The sequence below is a fragment of the Pezoporus flaviventris genome, unplaced genomic scaffold, assembly GCF_033815535.1.
Source record: "Pezoporus flaviventris isolate CSIRO_AGI_PZ_B2104156 unplaced genomic scaffold, CSIRO_AGI_Pfla_v1 ptg000037l, whole genome shotgun sequence".
In the NCBI taxonomy this organism is placed as follows: Eukaryota; Metazoa; Chordata; class Aves; order Psittaciformes; family Psittacidae; genus Pezoporus; species Pezoporus flaviventris.
In genome coordinates this window covers 23,071,617-23,099,292 of record NW_026892585.1, presented here as the reverse complement: position 1 = coordinate 23,099,292, position 27,676 = coordinate 23,071,617, and the positions used below count along the sequence as shown (strand labels likewise).

Genomic DNA, 27,676 nt, shown 5'->3' with positions numbered 1-27,676 from the left:
GAAGAAAGTGGGATGGGGGCAGATGCAATTCATGTTACTAGGCTGCTATAAAAGTGCTCCGTCAGCAACAACAAAAAGCAAAAGGAGAAAAAAAGCACAAGCACAGATGCTGAGAGGTATCTTCAAAGCTGTTCTTGTGGAGAAACTGGTTGAGCTCATTACGGTATGGTGTGGCTTGGGAGAAGGACCTGCCACCCTCAAAGCCTGCAGCTGCGCTCCCGGCTGTGTGTGAGCCACGGAAGTGTCAATGAACAGTCCCCTTTGTCTCTGGGGGATCACCCTGAACAAGGACATTCTTTATGCTCTCATGTGCTGCTTGGAAAGGCAAAGGACGTGTTTCTAGATGCCTTGTGCACCAAAAATAACTTCAAATAGCATGAAGAAAAAAAAAACAAAACATGATTTTTAGAAGACCCCATAGGATTAAACAACAATTATTAAGGTTTACAATGTTAAAAAAATAACCTGCAAAGACAGACTGTATAGCAAAGACAATGCATATATGCCTATTACAACATAAAGCTAAATTTTGTGTGACGACTAATTTACATGTAATACTGGTAGGTGAAATGCCTTACTGTTTATCTCCTATGACCTCAAGATAACTTTCAGAAATTAAAGCATTAACAATGAACTGGTACACGTATTTTTGACAGAACTGCAAAGAATATAAAGCTGCTAGTCAAATCCCAAACCATGTTTATACCACATCTGGGAATTCACCATTCAGGTCTTGTAAACTGCCCGCACACTAGGTCATAGAACAACTGATACAATTTGCTACAGAGTGTTATAGAAAATTCAAACAGAGGAAAGAAAGAAATGAAAAGCCAATAAGCAAGCAAAAAGAAAAGGAAAATCACACTGGTTTCGTTTTTCTTAGAAAAATTGTATTAAAAAACATGTTCAATCTTCCTTCAATACACCAGTGCTTACAGGTACTCTCTGCAAAGTAACTCCAGTGACATAAATATTGCTTACTTCCCACCAGTCTAGATATTTTTAAAATTAATTTATCCACCACCCCTCTTGTTACATGGTTTTAGGAAAGACTGGCTCACATAGAGCAGTAGTTTGTCCTCAAGGGTTCAAAGGAATTACCCCCACTACCACCAAGAAAAAAAAAAAAAATTAAAAAACAAATCCTGATTTGAATCATTAAAAATTGTCCCTTCCAGGTCATATCACTGCATATTTTGTGGGCTGGGCCATTTCTACAAGCACAAAAAGACAGAAACTTAGACTGTTCACTTAGGCTTCATTCAGATTTAAATAAGCGACTGTCTGCACCGAGCCTTTAGAGACTCTTGTCTGTGAAAGAATAAATGCAATAAAAGTCTGTTTTCTGTAGCTGCAGGCACTTGATGTCAAACCATGTTATGTTGCACCACACAGCAGTGACAATTTCATTTTAATACATGGGGTACATTTTAACAAGCCAAAGCAGTCCCTGCAAAGAATGCAATATATAAGCTGCCAAGTGAAAGAGACTCAGTGCACTCCATGCATTTTATGTGGGAAGAGAACAAAAGTGAAACCCACAGTGTTCTGGGATAAAAAGGCCATCATTCGAATACCACTCTGAAAAAGAATGTGCACATTTTCTTCTCAAGTTTCACAATTAACGGCTCTCAAATGCCATTGCTAGCTATCTATACTCTCGCACACGCTTCACTTGAAACCGACACTGGCATTATCGACTCAGTTTGAAAAGGCAGCACAAAAGACAAAGCTGCCTATACACGTTCCCTTCAGATATGCTGCTGAGTAACAACTGCATCCACCTCTCCCCTACCTGAGTCCCCATGTGCTTTCTGCTACTTGTGCCTGTGGGGTAGACGGCATCCATCCCAGGGCCATCTCAGTATGAACCACAATTTACACTTGTCCACAATACCTGTTTTTAAGAAATAACCCTTTCAAACTGTGTTCTTCAGGATGATTAGCTTACTGACTGGGAAGAATGTGGGGTATAGAACAGCCAGATGTATTACTAAAATTGCCTGGTATTTGCCATCACAAGACCCTGATTTTTAGTTTAGTTAAAATTCTGATCAACATCAGCAACCTAGGTAGCAGTGTCTATGGCAGGTGCCTACCCATGAGCTGAACCTGTCTGTATACATCAATTCAGACATTCCTTTTTCTCTTCTCACTTGTTTTAGCCATGAAGACTAGCCATATGTGGGAAGAAGCCCAATAAAAATATACTTGGTTACTCCACACCAATAAATTCTACATAGTTCTTCAAAAAGCTGCAGTACTTGCCCATTCTAGAGTGTTTGGAAACGCAGGGGAAATGGACAAAATGGACAAAATATGCTTTTTGTCATGAATTTATTCTTCTTGTCTGAGATAAAAATGTTTCAAAATGTTTGTTGAAACTGGTATTTAATAAAACTATCATTAAAAGGATTGTTATATGTCAAAAGTTAGCTTGCAGGGGACAGGTTTTCTACAAAAAAATGTCACTGGAGCATGGGTAAACATGGGGGGGAGAGTGCATGGGGGAAGAGCACTCTTTATCTTTCTTAGTGTTGGGTTTTGTTTCATAATTGACAGATCAAAAAATGTGGCAGATGACAATATTCTAGAGAAAAGACAAAGACCTTAGAAGCTTCATAACTTTCTATTGAAAGATACAAATATCCAGCTCCTGCTGGAAAGGGAAGGGCATTGGCTTTACATGGTAACAGAAATTCTAGCTGATCAGATAAGTCACAAAAAATTCACAAAAATAGTTGATCAGATAATTCAGAAGTATCATTTTCAAAATCCCTTAAACAGAATGTTTTTGGTGCTCATCCTAATAGGATCTTAGGTAATAATTCATGTTTAAATGCAATTTGGACGTAACTATAATGCATCTGAGTATTATTTTGAATCAGGAAATGCACTGCAGAAAATAAAAAAATTATCAAAGCCATAGACCAGATTTTTATGATATTTAGATGCACAGATAATCATCTAAACCAATCAAAATTATAATTTATTTTCACCTGTGTCTGTATAATTCCAGCTTTCAGAAACTGAATTGTAAAGTTCCCAAATACAGTGTAACTAGATTGTCCATATACTATCCAATTAGAAAGGGAGTGATTTTTAAAAAAAAATCGGAAAAGGAAGACTGTTTTTATGACTGTTTTCTAGCCATAGTTTGCAAATTTGAGTTATTTCAGTATGACTAGTAAAAGATCAAACAAACAAAAAAACGCGGGGACTTAAGGAAGTATCTCAACCAAATAATTTGATGTTCATGTCGTGCTATTACTTAAAAATAAAAGCATATTACTCTCTTTACAGACCACAATGGCTCCAACGTAGTCATTACATGCTGTTGTAACACAACAAAAGAGAAACTTTACAGTAAAAAAATAGAAAAATAAAAAGGAAAAGGAATTCTTTTTAAAACCAAAAGCTCTTACATATGCTTATTATAAAGATTGATGCAGTGTCAAGAAATAACTTCATAAATTTATATACAAGGATTAACATGCTGACTACATAATTATTACACAAGAAATATTCAGTACCATATAATTACCAGTTAGTGGTAAAACATGGGTTTGGTTTACATATACCCTATAGTCATACTACCTAATAATAATAATAATAATAATGTAAATGAGAATCAAGTCTATAATTTTTTTGTATACTGAGTAAATACTTAAAGATTAAATTGTTACTACAACATTTCTGTTATGACCGCAATATGCCCATGGCAGGGAGGTTGGAACTAGATGATCTTAAGGTCCCTTCCAACCCTAACTATTCTATGATTCTATGATTGTTGTTTTCTTGTATTTATAAAGGCATGGATAATAAAGCCTGGGGGCAATGTTTCTTTACTTTTGTCCTGGTTTAAGCCCAGCTGGTAATTAAGTGCCATGTAGCCGTTCACTCACTCCCCCCCCTTCCTCTCCCAGCTCCTGGAGGCATGGGGACGAGAATCAAAAGAATGTAACTCCCACAAGTTGAGATAAGAACAGTCCAGTAACTAAGGTATAACAGAAAACCACTACTGCTATAATGATAAGGAAAATAACAAGGGAAGCGAATACAACCGCTCCCCACCCACCGATACCCAGCACAACTAAGCAGTGATCTAACCCTTCCGGGTAACTGCCCACAGTTCTACATCCTGGGCATGACGTGCTGTGGTATGGAATACCTCTTTGGCTAGTTTGGGTCAAGTGTCCTACCTCTGCTTCCTCCTGGCTTCCCCTCCTCCCTGGCAGAGCATGAGACTCAGAAAGTCCTTGGTCAGAGTAAACATGACTTAGCAACAACTGAAAACATGGGTGTTATCAGCGCTGTTCCCAGGCTGAAAGTCAAGAACACAGCACTGCAACAGCTACTGAGAAGGAGAAAAATTACTTCTGCTGAAGCCAGGACAACTTTTTAAGGCATTTTGCAAAGATGGAAGTAGGTAGGGAATAGCAATATTTTACAGTGGAGGACTCCAAAGAACTGAGGCTACAGTTAGAATACACACTTGAAAAACTCAATTTCTTTAGCACATCAAAAAGATGACTGGGGGACAGTCTAATAGCAGTGCATAAGTACCTTTGTGTGGAGAATAAACTAGGTACTAAGCAGTTCTTTAATCTTGCTGAGAAAGTTGTGACAAGAACCAGATAAATTTGAAAAAGAAATTAGTCAGAAACCTTTAACTACAAGGAAGATGAGCCACTGGCACACATTAGACAGAAAAGAGGTGGCTTTTCTTTTTTCTTTTTTTTCCTGGTTGATGTGCTGAAATCACTTCTGAAAGTCATATTTTAGTAAAAGACAAGCGTTATATCAATTATAGGTAAGTGGGAGCACTTCAACTTCACGAGATACAAAAGAGGTCAGAGAAAATTATCTCCAGTCTTAAATACTCCAAAGCTACAAGACAGGTTTGATTAGTATGAGGTTTCTTAGCACCTCCTTATGTTCAATTCTTCACCCTTCTATGTCAACATGTTCACTTATTTATTTAATTTATTCTGCTAATATAATTCCAGGCATTCTAAGAGCCTGATATGGCTGCAACTTGCAATTTTCTTCTCTCCTGTAACTGACTTAGCTATGCTATGTCTCCAACTTTTCAGCTGGTAAGAGACTGCTTCCAGATGTTTGTGATTTTTGGTTTGAATACATTTTATGCTGGAAAATTGTTCCCTTTGTCACTTACAGTCTAGGAAGAGATATTAATTTTGACAAGTTCTCCTCATTGCTCATAAATAATGCCTTTTCCTAACACGTCTTGCGTGCATATTCTTCATGTTCAGTCCTGTTTCCATGAACAACAGGAGTTTGTTCATAATCTCAGATGAATATACAAAATCTGCAGAAACCTCTCTGGTGAGGACAGGATAGGCTCCGCTTCTCCGAGGATATGGTCCATGCAGCATGGCCCGTTATGCCAAGGTGACCATTTTGAGCTGCCTGAGGGAGTACCTCTGCATAGAGCTACATTGCTCCCCATAGAGAAAACTCCTTGTTACAGAAGAAATCCAATATAATTAAATGACACCTACGTTATCCTGAACCCCTTGAAAGATGCACAGCTTCCTTTGAGAAAAAGAACATACAAATTAAAGCCTTGGCTCTCCTGTTTTGTTTCAGTGGAAACTGGAGCACGTCCATTTCTATTGAAATCCATGCAAAACTTCTATAAATAGAAAAATGATCCTGTGGGGGTTCAAAATCTTGTTTCCCATTTTCTGTTGCTCCACTTCAGTAGCTGAGTACTGTTTCCAAAGAATAATTTTAAGACATGTAAAATGCAGACAAGCAGGAGGTAAATTTAACAAAAAACATATGCAGGCAGAGAAAAGCATCTCATTGGAAGCTCTTCCAAAAGAAAAAAGTACGGAAAAGACAAGGATGAAGCCCAAAGTCCCAGCAACGAAGTGGGTAAAAGCCTCACTACAGCCCCACGTCCCGTCCCCCCCCCGCCCCCAGCTCTGTCACAAAAGAACGGAAGCATGTGCTTTAAACTTCATTTTGCTTTAAGATGATACAGACAGCTAATTGAGAATCTTCTGACTTTGGTCGTTTGCTGGGAACAGCATGATAACACTCTTTTTTGACAGTTTGTGTTGGATAAATTTTCTCATGTTACTGGAAAAGAATTATATGAATACACGGTCATTTCCACCTAGACCCAGGCTGATTTATGCTACTGTCTTCACAGTCTCAGGTTAAGTATTATACTGGTGCCCGCCAGCAGTGCAATACTTGACTGTCTGACTGTCGGCATTTCCATCATAAATTTCTGGTTTCAGAGGCTTATGACTTCATTGTAAAATGTCGCTTGGGGGTGAATCTTGCAAGGTCGTTTTAAGTTACAAGACAGAAAACAAAATTAAAAAGTTAGTGCTTTCTAACTCTTTCTTTGCACTTTGTCATATACAAAGACCTAAAAAAATGCTTGCTCCACTACTCATCTGAGTATGGTACACATATGTATGGTATTATCAATATTAGTATCCCTATGGTAGGTTACTTAAATAATACTGAATGGTATTTAACTGTGGGGCTATAAAGTACGATTTTTAGTTCATTGATTCAATGGTATCAGTAAGTCCCTCCCTAAGGTATATCCCAATGCTTCCTTGCTCCCTTTTCCATGTCCCAAGGAGTTCAATTAAACTCACAGTACCTCAGGCTTGGATTATGAGAATTGCTCAGCTAAATTATCTGATGGCACCCAACTTTCTTATTCCTCCTTCTTTACCTTGAAGGGCTTCATATCCATTTTCATGCTACAGAGTCCCATTGATATTTGTCCCTGAATCCTGCCCCTCTTGTCCCTCTTGGGAGTTTGCTTCTCCCTGAAAGCGCAGCTCCATGCTTGACATTTTCTTAGGGATGTACTAAGTCTACCAAAAGTTGGTCCAGGTTGATATGCGAGATGGAGAGGTGAGGGTCTTGGAGATACATTCTTTTACAGACCTCCCCAGCACCTTGCAGTGCTGCTGTGTGCCCCTTCCAAGGTGGGGCTTTCAATGGAAATTTGCCATCACAGGCACTGGAATATTTTAGAGATAACACACAAAGTCTTTGGGGCATATTAGGGATTTCTAGTTTCATGTGAGATATCAATTACAAAGCAATTTCCTGGATAAGATGTAGGATGTGACAGATCATTATTCTGACTGAAAGCAGGAATGATCCTCATAGTATCTAAGCCTGCACTACCATCCCAGATGATGGATTTGTTCAAGCTAAATTTACAGCACCTTTTCAAATGCTTTCAATTAAACCCTTGAATAAAGAAGAACAAAGCATTTCCCCTCTTCACAAATACAGCCTTAAAATGCCTGAAGTTCTTTATCCCCCGTTGTTGCTAATGCTTCTCTGCCTCCAAAGTAGCATCATCACTGATCCTCAGAAATCTTCCTCTAAATACTCCCTCTCTTTTAGCAAGATGGCACCGCTGCTGTGGCTCCATTGTGATTGTGTAACTTCTTTATCTTCTCCCACCTTAACATCTGGAGCCACCCTTTATGGGCCTGTGGAAAGCCAGGTCTTACAGCAAATACGGTTACCTCTTTATAAGAGACAACAAATCTTCAGGATAGCATTAAATATTTCGCTCCATGCACTCAGCACCTTTTCGTGTCCAGTAATTCCAGCCTCCCTCAAAGACTTTCTTTCTTACTACCTCTGATATGCTTTTTACCTAAACCACCACCAGCAATATCGCTAATGTCCTGTTTGCAAAAGTCAAGTCATAAGAGATCAGCTTTAAAACTGCATCTTGAAAAAAAGTCTCCAAATACAGTTCCTCTGGCTTTTTTTCCTTTGTTTTTTTTTTTTCTTTTTGAGGATGAAGGACTATGCTTTTGCTCTAAGCTCTGAGGAATCCACTTACATGTTTTAAATGAAAGATCAGATGATGAACTCATTAGATGACTTCCAGCAATGGGGATTTAGGAGAAACACCTACAGTTTTAAGTCTTGTGATGAAATCCCTGTGTGCAGGGAACCACTATGTCATTCCCTCTTTTGATATCTTAAGACAGACTGAACTCAAAGCTTTTCACCCACACCATCTCCTTTTCCAATTCCTTATTTCTAGTATTTCTTCTGCCTCCTCCTCCTTCTAATTTCTCTCTCTGCTATATGACAGACTGTGTTTAGTCCCACCTTCTGCTTGCCTGTGTCAGCAGAAACCCATGCTGCCAAATGACAACAGCAGCACGAGCCCAGCAGAATGCCAGGTCCCACAGACAGCCTGGACCCAGTTAGCATGGCTTTGAAGTACAAAGCATGGGCTGGGGTGAGTCAGAGGCAGGTGTCCAGAGGTTCTGCCAATTCCCTTTCAACTAGAAGAACTTCTGTGGAGCCACAGGCAAAGTCTAAAGCCTCCTTTCTCTGGCCCCTTGCTCGTAACTGTCCTCCCCAGATTCTCTGCTGGAGCATACCTAGGCACAGTTGGGTTCAAGCCACAGTGAAATGCTCTAGAAAGTTTCAGGAAAATATGTCCAGTTGCTTTTGAGGGATGCAAAAGAGATACTATCACAGCTTAAAAAAGGGAGCTAGTTTCGTACATACAAACTTTAAAGGAGGTTGAACTCTCATGTGGCCAGACATTGCTCAGATAATTTTCAGCCAAGAACATTTGAAGTTACCTTGCTTATAAATGATTAAGTAGCCACCTGCAGTACTATGATACTACTAATCATTTCCATTTAGCAGAAAAATCTGACAGTAACTGTCTACCGGAAGTCTTTACTTCCATTTGCGTTCTGAATATACTTATTTTGAGATTGACTAGTCACATAATTGGACAGAATCAAAATGCAATGTTTAATCATCACAGCAATTAATAACTCTGAAACACCAAATCTCAAAATTGCTGGATGCTGCATCATTTTAGTGTGTGCAAAGTTAACTTTTTCTCCTGTGCTTCTGTGGTTCAGTTAAGAGCTGTGCTAAGCAGCATGGCACAACCCACAAGCAGGCAAGATATACTGTGATAAAAGTCCCCAGGTCAGAAGGCAGCGGATAACTGACAGGATCACCATACGGGTTGCTGATCTGAACTCCTAAAATTTTATCTGGACTGAAATACAGCTACCATCTCCTACCTGTATTGCATTTATACCCTCTCAGCATGTGCTCACACTGTAGATAGACTAGAACAAAAGCTTCCTGACTACAAGCAAAACTAAACACATTAATCTATTTGGATTGATGTGGAGGAGAAAAAATACCAAATAGCACTGTATTACAAAAGGGTCAGGTGGCCAAGTAATTAAATCTTGTACTGATAATCCTGCAAAGACAAGAGTCAGCATTCAACCACGGTTCTGAATTCCTGGCTTTGTTCAAGTCAATGGGAGACCTGCTGTATACTTTGATGGAGCAAAGGCTTTACCCCTCTACAGTTTGCAGGGGAAATTACACAACCTTCATATTAGATCACTAAAGGTTTCTTGAAATTTGTTACATAATTACATTTCCACACACAAAGTCAGTTTTTTAAAATGCGAGTTTATCCCTGAGTTACACTAATCTCTACTTAGTGAGCTAGAAAAAATCATAAGGAACAGTGTGTCATCTTTCAGCATAAATGTTTTGCCTTTTCCCATTTGAATTCAGACAACATTATCTTAACATTCTTCATGCGTGATGATCTTTCACATCAAGGACAAAGATAACACTATAATGTCACTTATCTTGTAAGCCACTTTTTTATCATACAGTACCCCATTTCACTCAGTGATGTTATGACACTTAACAGAAGTGCCATGACACGGCAAGACATGGTGCATTTCAAAGAAATTCTCTAGATGACTAAGTCATTTTGCATTCTCTACAAAGCACAATGTTATGAATATTCTGCAAAAACAATGATTTGCTACTTTTCCTTTTATTTTGAAGAGAAAACTGAATTCATCAAAGAATTGAATCCATCAAAGAATTCTGATTCAGTTTTCTGCTTCAAAATTCAGCACAATTGCAAATTTCTCTATTTACTTGCTTTTTCAATACCTTTCTATATGTATAGCTCTCTATTCCTTGGCTTTTCAAAAGAAAACTATTTGATTTAAGGATACTTCAAGCTGAAGAGAATCTATATAATAATTCCCTGAGAGTAAACACGGAAACTTGTCTATCTGTGCTGACAATGAAGTACACGGTGATAATATGCTGTCCATTCTGTCAAAAATATCTAACTACTCCAACAGGGATTATTATATGTAAATATTTCTTCTTAAACTCTTCTCACAGTCTTGAGATCCCTGCAGCTTTCAAGGAAGTCATGTTTCTTCAGTTATAGTTCCTCCCCTTTGCTCTTCCAACTGATAAATTTACTTTTTCCTGTTACAAAATCTGTGCTAAACATTTAAACAGTTTCTTCACCAAGTGTGTGCTTCTGACTGTAGAACATCTATTATTATCCAAGCTTAATAATGCACAGATAGATCACTGTTCCAAGAGATTTTTATTTACATACACATACACGTAATGAACTATATTTAGAACAATGAAATGAACATCCTTCTGCATTGGTATTCTTCAGTTTGGTGGAAAGAACAGATACATGATCTGATAAAGATGCTGCTCTTCATTCTCAATAGCTATGAGACTTCTGAGTTACAAAATAGCATTTGAGAAGGACCAAAGCTGAAAAATGTGAATGAACCAAAAAAGGTGTAAAGGTTTCACCTGGCAAAGCCGACTCCTCTGCTGACTCCATTAGCATCTCTTAATATTCTGGTGGAAATGACATGTCCAAAGGGTTTCAGCATATTCTCCAGTTCCTGCTCATCCATGGAAACGGGTAAATTTGAGATGTATAGATTTGTGGGATCTTGCTCTTGTTGCTATGACAAAATGAGAGAAATATCCTCCGTTAGACTGAGCACAATAGAATAGCTTATGGCTCATACAATGAGGGCTACTCAAAACAAGACCAAGCCAAGAATTTATAGTTGCATTAGAAGCAAAACTGGGCTATCTGTTAATGACAACAACGTATTTGCCAAATTTCTACAAACTTTCATGCATGTGCTTAATTCTGTGTGATTCTTACTGAATTCAGTGATGCCACTCATTATAGAAAATTACTCATGAACAAGTGTTCTCAGGTTTGTGCCCTGATTTAGCAAACAGATTGTGAAGAAAACATGATTTCCACAAAAGTGCTCACTGGTAACATAAACAAAGAAAGAAAACACGTTTTAAGCAGATGTGCTTTCCAGCCTGCAGACTTCCCATTCAACATGTTCATCATGAGCAAGCTTCACTGAAAACCCACAACACTTTCCATAGTACTTTTTGGGTTTTTTTCCCCATCAGAAGTGTCTTGGTTGATAATGTGGAACAAGACCTAACTGGACTGGGGGGAGCTCTGCAGTTCAATCTAAGGACCTGCTAAGACAAGTCACATGTTTATTCTCAGACTGAATTAAAATATCTTGCAAAATATAGCCTTTACTCTAAATAATTGAGAAAGCAAATGTGAAGACATCTTTCTCATTCTAATTTGGATTTCTAAGCTGAACTTTCATTTTTGGCAATCATTCCAACTCCTGTTCTTGCTTGCCGAGCTACTGCTACTGAAACACAAAAGAGGCATAGATGCTATGTCAAATAAATGTATTAAAGCAGTAAATAAAAACCTTGTCTAAAGACAACCAGGTCTTGATTATATTAAATCAGTTTAGTTAAGCCCTTGCAAATTTTCATGGCTCTGTTTCAATTTTCACTGATACGAGCTTTACATACTATCGGATCACCTGTCAGTACAAGCCTGATTGGGACCAGACATGACTACATAATTTTAGTTAATGCTTGATAACCAAAACCACAAGATGCAGTTTTTATGCTGTGCAGTAAGTCAGACAATACCTTACTTGTCAGAGCCCTCTGCGATAAATTCTTGGATTCTTTTCTGTTACACATTTTAATGGGCAGAACTAATTTTTACTTGCTCAATGCAGAGTTGACAACAGTAGTGCCTTTTTTTTTTTTTTTTTTTTTTTGCTATGAGGTGTCCTAAAACCAGATTAATAATCTTACAGTAGCACTGCAATCTTGCATTGAAGAAATTACACAAAGCCCTGCAGCCATCTGCCCTGGTTTAACTAAAGCAAATTACAGCCCATTAAAATCAGTGCAGATTTGTCTTGTCAAACACAAAGAATCACACATTCTGTTTCTACATATGAAGATGGGGCAGAACCAAGATGCTTGCTCCATCACTGCCTTGCACATTCAAGGCCTTGAAAATGGAAAGAGAAATCATTTCAAGCTGTGATTCATGCGTCTTGTCTTCGCAAGGCCAAGAATGACAAAGCAAAGTCTAGCGTGGTTAAATACTGGAATCAGAAGTCAAAGAAAGTTTTCAGCTTTCCTTACCCCAGGCTCAAAGGAAACTTTAGCCCCTTTGGATGAGAAGAAAAGCTGCAAATGGACACTCAAAGGGTCAGAAACGAGAAGGCGTGTAATGGTGTTTTACTGCATAATTTGGATTCTGACCTAACAACTGCAAACACTTGCTTTTGGACATGCTGCTTAATGCTCATTGCATTCTAGGTTTGCATCTCCAAACCCATTTACCCCATGAAACACCACATTACTGTGTAGGTCAAATTCTCCACTATTTCACAAAACAGAAGTAAAAGAACCAAGTATGCACATTTTCAAGCTGCTCTCTACAGAAATATATCCAGTTATTACCATGCTTTGTAGTAAGGGACAGAGAATACAAAAACCACACACACACATGAGGAGTGAACTTACTGCAAACTGAACTGAAGTTACAAACTCCAGAACTAGAAAAACATTTTTTCCCTTTCCAGTCATCTTTCCCTGCAGTTACCTTCCTTCACTCACATCAATTTACATTCATACAGCTCTGAAAGCTAGTTCTTCTCCAATAACCCAAACATATTAGTGAAGAGTCAGAACTGGAACAGTATTGACAACGAGGAAAATCATGCAAACAGTCCTGGAGGGAAGATAGGAAAGAAAAGGGAGGAATATGAGCTTCAGATCACACTTTTAGCTTTGGGAAAAACTAACAAGCAAAAATCTGAAACATTTTCTTTCTCCTTTACTTTTTTCCACATTGTTCGCCTTTTCTGTGTGCAAACTATTTAACTTCATTGCTTGTTACTTCCCTCCACATATCCCCCCATATATGCCACAGAAAAAAGGAAAGATACAAGACTTAGGAAGCATCTTCATGATTTCCAAGTACTTTGAAAATGTGAACAACAGAGGCAGTTAAAGCAGAGGCATTACAAAAGCAAGTGGAAAGGTTTGTAATTCCAAATAATCACATTGTTATGCAAACCTCTCCTCATTGGTTGGCTAGGGGCTTCAATTCATCAACCAGTCAGTGCTCAGTGATGGACATTCCTTGTCAATATTTCGAAAGAATATGCAGATGACATGGCCATAACCAAAGGAAAGACTAATATGAAGAAAGCAGAGTTATACACCAGTAGCTGCACAAGAGCCAATGCTTTTACTGAAGCAATTCAGTCCCACAGAATATTAAAATGAGAACTTTTATTTTGACTACTCAGTTTTCAAGCTGGGGCAAGCAAATAAAATAAATAAGAACTGCAGTCAATGTGTCTCACTTCTGGAGCAGGAACACATGAGCCTTTTAACTGTGTTAGAGATTAAATGCCATTATTTTAAACATCTGTGGGAAGTTTAGCTACACTCTGAGGATGAATGAAAGACTAGCAGGCCATAGTAATTCTCCCACAAAGATTTACCCAGCCTATCTTTTATCAACATGATAAACAAGAGCTGCAAGCAGAAAGAGACAAATAAGGCCACTCATGCTACCTCCACAGCACAACAGTGTTTTCTAAGAAAGGAAAAAAACACAATATTTTTCCTTACTATACAAATATAACATTTAGAGAAATACCTCTTTCCTTTACAGAGTAATATCACCCCACAGAAGCCATATATCAAACACAAACTGAAAACAAGATGAAATCCTTCCCAACGATGAAGCCTGGAGCTGAGCAGGCTGTACAGGGGCGGTGAGGAGCCTGGCTGTCCTATCACCATGCAGCCAGACCCCACAGCCTCATAAACCCCAGTTTCTCAGGTTCAGCTCCCCCTCCCAGCTCTGGCACCAGGGCTCCTTGTGATCCTTTTCAGTTACACAGAGTCCCCTCTGCAGCACAGAGGTGCTGACATATGCTCATTATTTTGCCTAAGTATCGTCATCGCAGATTCCCCAAGCTCCTGCATGAGATACTTGCTTCCCCAACCCAGGGTAACTGTTGAGCTTTCCAATGTGAAAGGCAGGTGTCCTCCTGTTCATGTGCCTATCTGTTGTCAAGATGAGCCCAACCAGAACCATAAGCCCAAGCACTCCATGAACTGCTAGTCTTTAATAATCCTAACTAGTTGACAGTCAGGTTCCTGCCATCACTGAAGGATAACATTCCAAGGTTGCAGGACTGACGGTGTGTGGTCTTTTCCCAGACCCTGTGTGCCAAAATCAGCTAATCAATGGGTACATGGCCAGGCCAAGTTGCTGCTGCTTGAAGAGAACAGGAAGGAAGTTGTGGAGCCTGCCGTGTGTGCCACCTGTAAAAGCATCAGGGCTCAAGGCATGCAAACTTGCAAGTGCAGTCTCAAGGCACTGTCAAAAGCCTGCTCCTGGCTGTCCTTACTGAGATGCATTTTACTCATGATCTCCCATTTGACTGCTCAAGAAGGGTCACATTTCCCAAGTGCACTGCAGCCCCAGAGAAACGGGGGTGAACTCAGTCAGGTCCAATGCTCTCAAATCCTGACATAGCCTCACACTCTAGACAAGCTCATTCTGGCATCCTGGTGCATGCGAGGCTGAGTGGGTACATGGAGTGCCAAAGAAAGGGCAAACAACAGACATGCCAGACAAGTGCAGGGATCTTTGCAACTCCCTTTCCTCCAATTCCAGCCTGTTTCACCATTGTTGTAGCCCAAATACCTTAGCTGTTCTGGCCCGTGGGCTTCAGAGGCATTAGCTGCATGCATACATTGTAGTTAGGCCATTCTGGCTGGGGAGGCGATAGACAGTCCAAAACTGGTCAAAATCACAGGTAGAAAGGCTTAAACTTTTGAATATTGCCAACTAACAGTAGGTCAAACCCAAGTTTTTAATTAGTTTAGAGCACTTCCAGCATTCAGCAGCAGGCATCCTGCTGCAAGGCTCTGGAGTTCAGCAGTCAGGAGCAGTTGTTCCGGGGAAACAGCCAGAAATGTCCCTGTCTTTTAGCAAGAACTGGGCCAGTCATTCAGCTCCCAAGGCCTGTGCCAAGAGGCAAAAGAAGTTTTATAATGCAGAGGATTTGAAATGCACTACACCAATAGCATCTGAAATGGATAAAACCCAGCTGAGGGGGTGCTGCAACTCAAAGTCTGCTGTTTGTTATTGCTGGACCCTCTTAGGCACTTTTGAAAGAAAGGACAATGCTCAGATGGGATTTTCCCTCCCATCCTGAGATAATCTTTGGAAGCAATGCATGAAAAGCTGAAAGAACAATTCCTGCTGGTGTGAGAAGAGGCTGAGCCTCTTTACGTAGTACATTTAGTAATGCATTCTTTAAAGACGTGCTGGGAGGGGCGGGCAATTTTTCGCTATGATATTTTTCCCCAGAAGGAGCTCAAACCCCCTGTAATCTCAGTGGGCTGGAAACCGAGTGTGTTTGGTTTATGTGGGAACCCTATATACCAATTCTTTTTATTCAACCTAAATTATTTCTCCTTAGAAATGCCTGCTCTGGGAAGCTAAGTGCTGATTATTAGTTCGAACGATTCCTTTTTCCATCTTCTAAACTTACTCTGGGAATATAACTTTGTATTTGGATCAATATGAGATTCTGAATTCCTCTTTTTAAAGATATAATCAATATTTATATTAATAGATCATATGCTTGTCCTTAATAAATTGAGACTTGATCATACCAACATTGACACAGGTCAATACTACAGCTCACCTTTAAAAGCATGGTCCTGCCTTTATGAACATTTTAGATCCACATTCAAATCACCCTCAATTAGTACTTTCCCCAGAGTAGTTCCTCTCTGCCTAATGGTCACTGCCCAAGTCTTCAGGCTATGTATGCAATTTATCTCCTTTAAAGATCTTGGTTGAACTTCTGTCTCCCCTCAACATAAAAATACTCAGACTTTTTATGGAAAAAGCCATTTATGTGGAACCAGTGACATGAAACCAGATTATATATATATGGAAACATTTATATGCCACTTCATAAATTTCCCAGTGTTTGCTCAGTATTTTGAAAACTGTAGTTGCACAGTAACATCAGTCTCATCTTCAGTTTATTAGATTATTTCTAAACTGGATTTGATACAAGCCACTGAGGTTAAATGAAATTTAGAGGAAGCATGTAATACTTTCTCTCAGCAGATTCACATTCAATATCACTTCTTGGTTTTTTATTATTTAATATTTACTTTTTTAGTACTGCAGATCAGGAGAAATTTCCAGGATATCTGAAATAGACGTTAATTTGAAAATTGATTTGATATGCATTTGATCAGATTCACCCCCCAAAAATCTGAATTAAAAGAATTTTTCCCCAGTTTTCTGTTGTTTCTCCATTTATTACGGCTGCTTTTTCATATTAATGTGTCATATTTTTGCACATATGTAAAAGATGCTTGATTTTCAAACAGGTAAGTTACTGAATTTATAATTCAGGCGTTTAACTTCAGATCTAATGCTTAATATCTGCAAGTAACATTTGGAGAGGTCCTCTCTTCAGTGACCTATCCAAGCATAGCAGGATGCTCCTAACTTCATTATCACAGTTAGATAGGATGAAGAGGAGATGGTGGCTTGAAAGTTAAAAGAAAGTCACTCCAAAATCCATCACCTCACAGTATTACAGAAGTGATGGCAGGAAACCTTTTTCCTCCTTCTCAGTGGCAGTGGGAAGGAGGAGTTCTGTGCAGTGGCTGAGGGGTGGGATCTTGCCTGTCTACGTCTGTGTGGGGCCTTTCAAATCAATGAAGATACACTGATTTGAATTCAGTAACAGTAACCCTGCCTTCAAAGATTTTTCACATTATTGTTTCTTTTATAAAAAGAAGGAACAAACAAATTAAGAAACCCACATGAAACATTTGCTATAGCAATGGTCCAGACCATGCAGCCTTTCAGAATTGTTAATAACAAATTTTGAGCCACCACTGCAGTAACACAAAATGAACAGAATGAATCGAGTGCAGCTGCCAGGGTTCCCTTTGACTTCCCTTTGTGTGGGCACATTTTTAGCAGTGTAGACAGCTAAATCAATGGCCAGTTAACTATTGATCCCTGGCTGGTTTCACTCTTTTGTTGAGCAGCACACCAAAAGGGTTACAAGACTCTACAGAAAGCCTAAACTTTGCATGGATTTTATTAGTGCACTAAGCACTGATAATGCAACAGATACAGAAGAAGGAAACTGGTAAAAGTGATAGGGGCCTCTTCATCTAGAGTCCTTCCAAAGTTTTTCAATAGAATCATAGAATTGTTTAGGATGGAAAAGACCTTTAAGGTCATTAAGTCCAACCATTAACCTAGCACTGTGAAGTTCACCACTAAACCATGTCATCTTTTAAATATGTCCAGGGATGGTGACTCAACTACTTCCCTGGGAAACCTGTTTCAATGTTTGACAGCCCTCTGGATGAAGAAATCTTTCCTAATATCCAGTCTAAACTTCCCCAGTGCAACTTAAGGCCATTTCCTCTTGTTCTACTGTTTGTTAACTTGGGAGAAACCAACACCCACCTCACTACAACCTCCTTTCAGGTAGTTGTAGAGAGCTTTCCCCTGAGCCTTCTTTTCTTCAGGCTAAAAAACCCCACTTTCCTCAGCCACTCTTCAAAAGGCTTGTGCTCAAGACCCTTCATCAGCTGTGTTGCTTTGACATGCTTAAGTACCTCTATGTCTCCCTTGTAGTGAGGGGCACAAAACTGAACACAGGATTCGAGGTGCAGCCTCAACAGTGCTGAGTACAGGGGCATGATCACTGCCCTGGTCCTGCTGGCCACTCTATTGCTCATACAGGCAAGGATGCTGCTGGCCTTCTTGGCTGCCTGGGCACAAGCTGCTCATGTTCAGCTCTGTCAATCAGCACACCCAGGTCCTTTTCTACCAAGCAGCTTTCCAGCCACTCTTCCCCAAGCATGTAGCATTGCATGGGGTTGTTGTGGGCTAAGTGCAGAACCTGGCACTTAGAATCATCAAAACTCATGGGCCTTGGCCCATTGATCCAGCTTGTCCAGATCTCTCTGCAGAGCCTCCCTATCCTTCAGCAGATCAACACTCCCAGCCAACTTGGTGTCCACTGATTAAGACATCAAACAGAACTGGTCCCAGTACTGAACCCTGGGGAACACCATTTGTGACAAGCCACCAACTGGACTGAATTCCATTCACCACCACTCCTTGGGCCTGGACATCCAGCCAGTTTTTTACTCAGCAAAGGGTATGCCCATACAAGCCACGGCAGCCAGTTTCTCCAGGAGAATGCTGTGGGAAACAGTGTCAAAGGCTGCCATCCCCAGGCTTATCTCTAGCAAGAATGATTTTATCCCTTTCCTCCTTTGTTTTTTTTTTTTGCAGCAGGCACTGCTAGAGGCACTACCTATCTCCTCAACCAAGACCGCGTCTAAACACTAAAGGGTTTGCAGAAAAAGCACTGAAGAGCAGAGGGTATTGGGGTATTCAAAGAAGCTTATTTTGCCTTAGGTACCTTCAAAGGATTTTTTTGTGTTGTCTGATGGCCTTCCAAAGGCTCTAGTATGTAAGGATTTAACATCCTGAGATGTTAAGTCTCTCTTTCACCCTGATACATCTACTTCATGGAAGTCATTGTGCCTTTTTAGACCAATTGCTGACTACACGCTTCATAAATGATCTTTCTTCCATTTCCAGCCATACCCAACTTTTACACAATAGTTTAAAATTGATTAGCAATGTGCTTAAAAAAAAGCACAGCAGTGCAGGATATTTGGCCTCAGCGTAATTATGCAACTATTGTACAGAAATAATTAAGCCAAACCCATCAAACATTATAAATATAGCTAAAAATAATCCTGCAGTATGCATTTTCTGTGTCAGCTTCATTGTCAACAAGTCAGGTCAAAAGCCTGTTAATAATGACAAGGACACTTTCTGAAAAGACACAGTGGTTCTGCACATGAACACAGAGAACATAACTGCTATTCTGAAAAAAAGCATTTTCCAAATTATTTTAAGAAGTATCTTATTGTTATTTGCATGAGCAAATTTAAGCAATTCTGAGCTTTATAATGACCCAAGAATTGAACTCCTGCCACTAGAAATCCTTTGCCTGGGACCACCTAATCAGGAATGAGATGTGACTCAGGCACCTAATCTTACTGTGCCATCACTGAAGCTCTCTTTGTAACTACTTCTTAAACAAGGCATAGGCTAAAATTTGCTTTACCAAGTTTTGTCAAAAAATTGCAAACAAGCAAATTCCTAAAAAACATGACCTATTGAGAGAAAAGGAACAAGAGTATTGTAGGAAGTTATTTGTCACAAATACCTGTATCAGCTCCATAGTAGAGTATTATTTATAACTACTGTTTTAATTAAAACCATGTACTTTAAAAAGAGTTCACAGTTTGTATACGCCTGCGATTTCTTCTCACTGTGCAAACTGTGAGGGTGCTGTGCCGTGCTGTGTAAGCTGGACTCAGCTTTAATTAAGTTTGCTCATGGACAGCACAGCATTTGCTAAAGCTAAATATTCCTGGAACCAAATTATTACTGGTCTGTCCAGCACAGAGCTGCTGCAGAACCTTCCATCATGCTTTTAATCTGCCCATGGTGATTTTATTTGCCCTTCATCTCATGTGGCAAACATGGACTTGAGTCACTATGGTCACTGCTTCAGAGCACTGCATAAGATACACGGTATATCCTTTTACGTCCATCAAATACAATCATAACCAGAACTATGAGACTGATATAAAACCCTATTTTTCATACATCTGTCATTACAAGGTGAAATTTTTTAGAAATCCTTACTTCTTAGCTTTCCTAGAAACAAATTTCCACAATTTCCACAGTGCACAGTGCACTGCAGCCAGAAAGGCAGCTCAACCTCAGAAAAAATCACTGTGGCACGCTAGCTCTGATGGTGTTCAGTTGTCTCCATATTCTCTTTGACACTTGTTTTAATGACCGATCTGCTGTTAAGTAAGAATCAATTAACAACCTCAGATTATCTGAAGCCTGTCTATAACAGTTTCTGAAAATGCTACAGTCTCCTAGCAGTGAACCCTAAACGAGTAACCCACTAATGGCCCTAGGAAGCCAAAAGGAGATTTGCCTGATGAGCTGCAATCTAAATTGAACACCTTACCTATTTATTTTGATCTGTCACTGTGTCCTAGTGAACTTAAGACACTGGGTCCTACTGCACGTTAAACAATATCCCATCGTGTATGTTTATTTGCTCTATGCTATACTGCATTGATGACAAGCTGACTGATGCATATTTTCCAGGACTTCCTTATCAATATTTAGACAGAAGTAAAGTCCTTTGCCCCTGCACAGCAAATCTTGTGATTTAACTCCTAATATTTGCTTTCTCACTGAACTCTGTTTTACATGATGCTGTCCCACAGAAAGTACACATTTCTACATGTGCATATATATACTTACACAGAGAAAGAAGAGGTCACAAAAGAGGTTATTTCCTTTACAGAGGACATAGCATGAAATCAGGCGACAATATAAACTTTCTGTTATCAATAATGAAGAAAACTAATCTGAGCTAAAATGCCACATGCACTAAATTAATAAAAATAAATTAACAGCTTAAACTAAAGTGCTTAAAAAAGTAATCTCAGAAATATACACAAGAAGCATCCCATTATCATGGATTCTTGTGACTACCTGGCATTTCAAGAAACATGGTGCACACAAATAGTAAGTACTGAGTAGCACTTCAGTTTTTTAAAACAGATCTGCAGTGCCAGTGACACTAATTAGCTGAAATACAGTTTTTTTAATATGCAAAATGTTCGGTGCATGCATGTCCAATTGTAATACTATGTAAACCAGAAAATTACAATTATTTTTGCTCTACTTAAGATCATAATACTCCCAAACACCTGACATAAACACAAAGAGTTTCAAGGTGGAACTCAGTCTTCCAGATATAAAAATCCTTCAAGAATTCTACAGATCTCCTTTACAGAAGCTGGGACTTGTTCAGTTATGATAACAGACCCTGAAAAGCCGGGTTTGTGTACAAAGCGCTGGAGATTCTAGAGTAAATGGTTACAATTATGACAGAATTTCTACATCTCATTTTTTTAGTCTATATTTGTTGAGGTGGCAACTCTCAAACCATGGTCTGGTGACTCCTGGAGCTGACTGGGCTGTGCTACTTTCTTACCTCAAAGTTGCAAGCATAATGACTGTTCTCATGACAGTAAAAGTGGACCTAAAGGATTACAAATGGTAGTGGAAATAATGGTTTTCTCCCTAATGTACCTCAGGACATAATACCACTTGCTCAGTGCAGAAAGAATCTAGTATTGGAACTTTATGATCTTAAGGTCCTTTCCAACCCCAACTATTCTATGATTCTATGATTCCACAAAGCGTTTTGATCAACCGATGGATTAACCCCTCCTATGTACTTTGTAGAGACTGTGCCACATGTTAGAGAAGAGGTTCCATGCTGCACCTCATGATCAGAAAAGGAAGTGATGGGATTTTCTAAATGACAGGAATGTGGCAAGGGGAAGGGCTTTGCTGTCTGATTTTCCAGTGGCCATAGGATGCGTTAAAGAAGCAGCAGAGGCACAGATTACAGATGTTGTGCATGTGTAACCTGTACTTGGCCAGGGTGATGTTAGGATTTTCTATTCACTATTTCCAGCACCTGTCCTCCCTAAGGACAGTGTATTTGCTCTGTCATGGCCTGATCCTTCTCTAACTGAATTCTACAGCAAAATTTTCATCATTCTTACTTGGCAGTACCAGGATCTGTACTGGAAAATATTTGCAGACCTATATTCAGACTTATAAAGGTACAAAAAAAACCAAGTGGATGTATCTTTTCTAATTTTTTTTATATATATTTATTGCTCTGCTTTCAAAGCTTCCAGCAAAATGAAAATAATACAGATTTGAAAGGATAAATATGAACAAAGGGTTAAATTATTATCCATATGTGTAGACCAATAGCAACTTGTGCATTTATCTTCAGAAGCTTCTCTGGTTGGGGCTAAGTCAGGAAATTCAGAATTCTTTATGAAAATTCAAAGCCTTAGCATTTAACTGTCTACACTTGCAGTGGAAAAAGACTGTGGGCATTAATGGTAGTAAATTATCTGCACTGGGAAAGCACTAGAAGCTTTAAGAGGACTTTTTGGGACAGTATAATGCTTTTTAATATTTGACCTATTGACCCAAAGGCAAATTCAAGCAGCACACAGATCCCATGTGATTGCTTGTGAAGAAAATGGAACGCTTTCTTTTGTCATGTTTTGTGTTACTTCCTATAAACCATAAATGAAGTCAGAACTTTCTTGTCTGGGAATTCCTGTTGGGATATAGATTGAGGTCTGATTAGCCTGAGTCCATACAAACTGCTAGAGAACAGCTATTCATCTTGATGCACATGCCAGAAATGGAAAACTACCAGTCCTTGAGGATGCATCAATTTTCAGAGAGTCTGGATCCTTTTAACTACTACATAAACTTAAGAGAAAATCTACATAGATACTGCTTAAGGAAAACAAAATCTGCCATAAAACACAGCCTTGACAGTTTTATTTCAAGAAATCTGTATTTAACACAGACAAAAATACCGTTCCCGTTTAAGATCAAGCACAACTCGCAGAACATGCAATGCAGAAATACTTATGCTTTTCCTAAATGCATCAGATATAAAAAGACAACCAAGCCATGTTTCAAATGTGACAAGGGATGGTTTTCATTCAAAAGCAGGACAGACACAGCAATACCACATTTTCCCTGTGCGTGGAATTCCCAGTGCTGAGTCAGCAAGTCCCAGCAGAGAGTTAGCAAAAAGGACTTGAAATATTTATTTTCCAGGCTCACACATTAAAATGATGAAATTTTATTAGTAAGTGAAGAAACTGAAACTTTGCTTTATTAAGAAAATAATAAATATTAAAATAGAACAAAAAGGCGGGGCTGGATTCTGTGATTATCACTGCTGAATCCCTTTGTACAGAAGCAACTGAGCCCTCTGCGCTCTCCTCAGCACCCATCAGAGGAAGTCTTTGTATGATGAGGTTGCCCTGGTAAATGAAGTTGAGATTAGGGGCAAATGACAGGGAACCAATGACAAAGGGTTAATGATGGGGCTAAAATCCTGCCCCTTTGCCAAATCAAGCAGGCACAGTTCCATGCTGTCCAGGCTGCAGTCTCAGCAGTGCTAGTACTGTCCCACCATGTTTTTGCTGGCAGAGAAGTCCACTGCCCCACAGCTGCAGTCAGTGTAATAAAGCAGAGCCAGCAGGTAGCTTGAAGGGGTTACTGGATAGCATGGGACCACCGCCCTCCCTGCTCTGGCCACAGCTAGCCTGAGGCTGTGACCCGCTCCAGGGGAGCAGTACAGGCTACAACTCGTGAAGAAGAAAAGCACAGCAGTGACATGAGACAAATCAATAACCAATGATGGCCACTGCACAAGCTGCAAAAGAGGACCATATCAGTCTCTATCTGGACAACATAGAGAAGAGGGGTCAGGCATCTGTCATCCATTCCTGCTTGGGAAACGGAGGTAAGCAAAGTGTCAAAGCTTCCCTGTCCTGATACAAAAACCCCAGCACCACTGGGGAAGAAAGCGTTATTTAAGGTTATATTACGCTTTTTGTAGGCAGCAAATAGGGATTGCAGTGGCACAATGCATTAACTAGAGGTATTTGGAAAGGCAGCGGAGAGTTGTGGACTCCTACAACTCTATAGTATTGGTGGGAAAAAATCAAGGACAGAGAAAGCAGAAAGAGGAACATTGTTCTTCTCTTGCCAGTTAATGAAAGTAGAGAGAAGAGGGAATTTTATTGTGCTTTTCGATCTACAAAGAACATTGCCTCTGCACAAGCAGTGGGGCAGTGAAGCAGAAAGGTATGAACTTACTTCCCAAAACCAAGGAAAGCATGAGTTCTTCATGAGAGTTTTCCTTCAAACCTTTCATTAGTTCCTTCTGTCTTTCATATCACCTAAAAGAGTGCAGTTTTCTGAGCAGTGAATGCTGACTCTAGTTTTCCAAGTCAATGAATGTTTCCAGTTGCATATTCACATGGAAAACACAAAGTCAACAATTTTCTGCAGAAAGAAGCAGAAAACCACTCTGAAATTATAATAGGTATAGTAAGGCAGACAAAGTGGCCAGTTCTATCCACCTATTAAGGATCAAGACAGACCTGTAAAGCAAATTTTGTTGAGCCATAAGGAGCCATAACGTGATCCGGCTGTGGCAAGAAAAAAGCATTTCCCTCTGGTCAAGAAAATGATGTGAAAGGGCACATGTGCTGTTCTTGTGGCAGAAATTAAGAGCTTTGAGAAAGCCATTAAGCAAAGATGTCTGGCATTTGAAATTAAATAATGGACACAGTTGTCTGCAGTCAGATGGTGAGAACTGGGGTGGCTGGGAAGGAGCTCTTCACAGGGCAGCGAGAACACCTCAGAGGCTTGTCTGCATGAAGGTTGCCTACCTGCAAAAGCTCATGCAGTTCACCTCCTTTACTACCGAAGACTAGGAAGTAAACTGTACAGGAATGGCACAAGATGATAAAAGAGAATGGTAAAGCAGAAATTTTACAAGTTGAAATTAAGACAGCACAAAGCTTGAACCCGAGTACACGTGACCAGTCTCTGTGAGGAGGAGGAAAGGAAGAATAAGATGCTTCAAGCCCTGTACTCTTTCCTTCTGCTTCCAGAAATCTGGACTTGGCTGCCTTGCCTAGCACAACAACTGGCTACGACTGCTTGCGTGTCAACAATTTGCTGTGTTGTACTAAGTTGGCCTACAAGAAAATGCATCAGCATTCCAATAGTAAGCTCTCCATGGCTCATGCTTATCTGTTGCTATTATGTCTATACAATATTTCAGCTGTGGCTATGTATATATATATGTATATCTCCGTGCCTCTGTGTGTGTGCATATGCATGGGAATGATGTGTTTAAGTACACATGTAACAACAAAACACATTATACACATAAAAGTGCATTCCAGTTAAAGCACGCTTTCAGTTTTGAAGATCTGGGTAAACAGATGTCGATGTTTAAAGATACATAAGACTGCACACAGATTTCCAAAAAAGGAGGCACATTTGCAATTATGCATACATATGTGTGAGTGACTGCATACACAAAGGAGGTTCCCCCATAGCCACTTCATATGCTTCGCTGGTGGTACGCTTGTGTGTGATTAAATACATCTGCATGTAATTGTATTTCACATTTATTTGTATACATGTATAAACTGTTCATATAAAACCTGATGGCTGTATCAATGCAACAAGTGAAGGTTGTTACCCTCTTTCTCACTTATAAATCATAAGTAACCATAAGAACTTACTGCAGTAATAAAACTGAGACAAGATACACAGGCATTCTTGAGTTCCAAACTGGAAAGGAATTGCAAAGAAGGCATTTTGGACGTAGCTGATGGCTGGGAATTAAAGACAAAGGAGAATCTGCAGTGGGGTGCACTGGACCTGGCTCTTGTGTTGATCCTTAAGTGATCTGAGTCATTTTGCTCCTGCTTTAGAATACTATAACTAAAAAGACAGTGTTAAAGAAAGGAACTTGAATTTCTGAACATTTCTCAATTATCTCACCCAAGTGCTGTATTTGCAACTTGTTTTCAAACCAGTTTTAGTGAAAAGAAGAGCTGAAGGTTTACAAACCAAACATCTTAACCTCTCAGTTAATAATTGCACCACTAGGTCAAAGAACTAGAATAAGAGAGAGCTGTAAATTAGGATTGTTTTATCAGAAGTACATTTCTGATGCCAGTGCTTACCCTTGCTGATAAAGATGGAGTAACTAGAACATCACCCAGTACTCAGGAAACAACTTCACCCATTTCTTGAGGAGGTAAAACACAGTTGTTCCTAAAGGAGGTAGGACTGAAAGGTACCAATGTGAAACACCTTTACATGGATGCCTATGGAATTCCATAGTTTACTTGTGAAGTTACCACCATGACTGCAGCAATTCCTGGTGGCTCATGGTAAAACACATACAGCTGTGAATGTGTGTGCATGTTCTACAAGCCATGTAAACACTTTAAACCTGAGGGACCAAAGTTGACAGTCTGCAGTCCTGAGAAATTTGTGCTCAGCTCAACTTTGTCAACAGACCAGGCTAATGTTACGTGTATTCTGTGGGCTACGTGGGTTAAAAAAAAAAAGGAAAATCAAAATACCAAAAAACACCCCTATGTTCTAAATACAGAATTTGGTTGTATCTACACAAAAACGATTAAAAACTCTCAGGTTCCTCAAAAGAACAATAAATTGCCACTGGATCCCACTGAGTGGTGTCTCAGCCTGAGGCTGACTTCGTTGTAGATCTGCAGATCAGTGACTGTCTCAGACGGACACACATCCAGCAGCCTCACAATGGAATTTGACATTCAGAGGCTTCCCAATCTGCCCTTGCCTGGGACAGGATGAGGCTGGATCCGCTGAGAAAAGGATCAACAACCTCTGCAGGTTGTTTGATTTTTAAGGGAAGTAACTTCAAGTTGTGTGACCCTATTTTTGGAGATGAATCAAGCTACCTGCTAGGCTTCCTTTCACAGGTTTTTGAGATACTACACTGTTTCAAAAGACCAAGCAATTGGCAGAGGAAGTGAAAAGTTAAAGAGCAGAGCTATTTGCACTTACTCTGCTATTAATATTAAGACCTAAAATAATAACACTTTAAGAGTTCAAAATAGTGAAGTGTGGGGAAAACATTTTCAGGGATCCGACCAAATCAGAAGGTCATGCAGTAGAATAGGAAGATAAAATGAAATATGCAGCCAGCTTCTGTCTATGTGCATCTTGAGATACACATAGAAAATTGTGTTACACTGTCACAGTGCTGCTGATCCCCATTTAAGTAAAAAATTTCCCCACTTTTCAATTCTGCTAAGCCTGCCACCCATACTATAAGCTCCAAAATTAACATGAAGAAAAAGAAATACTACTCAGAGACAAAGCACACTTGAAACCAAGGTCCTGACTACTCTGGGACAATTAAAATGCAGCCAGGGTATATTAATCACAGTCTTCTAGCCTGGTTCCACATTGGGCAATTACAATCTGCCTACCTCAAATTCTCCCCAGAGTTTCAAATGCAAGGGTTATTAATGATTTCCTTCCTATCAAAAGTGTTGCTTAGTGCAGCCAGTAAAGACTGGTTTCATCCAAATGATAGGTGAATGACCCACATTGACTAGAGAAAATGTGTAAAAGCACTTTGGGATCCTTCAGGAAGGACACTTATTACGTGGTCATTTTACAGAGCTTTTATTATTCCAAGAGGAAGTACTCCTATCTAGATGTTTTTTCCCATGCCTTTTAGTAACCAAGCAGTTCAGAGTTTGGACTTGTTTTTCTAAAAATTAAATTAGGCTACCTTATTTTTTCTGTAAATTTAAGATGATGGATCTGAAACGC

At 39.5% G+C, this 27,676-nt stretch overlaps 1 protein-coding gene across 9 annotated transcripts in view; it reads right to left on the bottom strand.

Annotated features, from left to right (window-relative positions):
• Positions 1–27,676, bottom strand: part of RBMS3 (RNA binding motif single stranded interacting protein 3) — a 726,761-nt gene that overhangs the window by 143,364 nt on the left and 555,721 nt on the right. For all 9 annotated transcript variants that reach the window (XM_061464999.1, XM_061464998.1, XM_061464997.1 and 6 more), the window contains one exon: positions 10,672–10,829. In XM_061464999.1, coding sequence (XP_061320983.1) covers positions 10,672–10,829 — 158 coding nt within the window. The remainder of the gene's footprint in view (positions 1–10,671; positions 10,830–27,676) is intronic.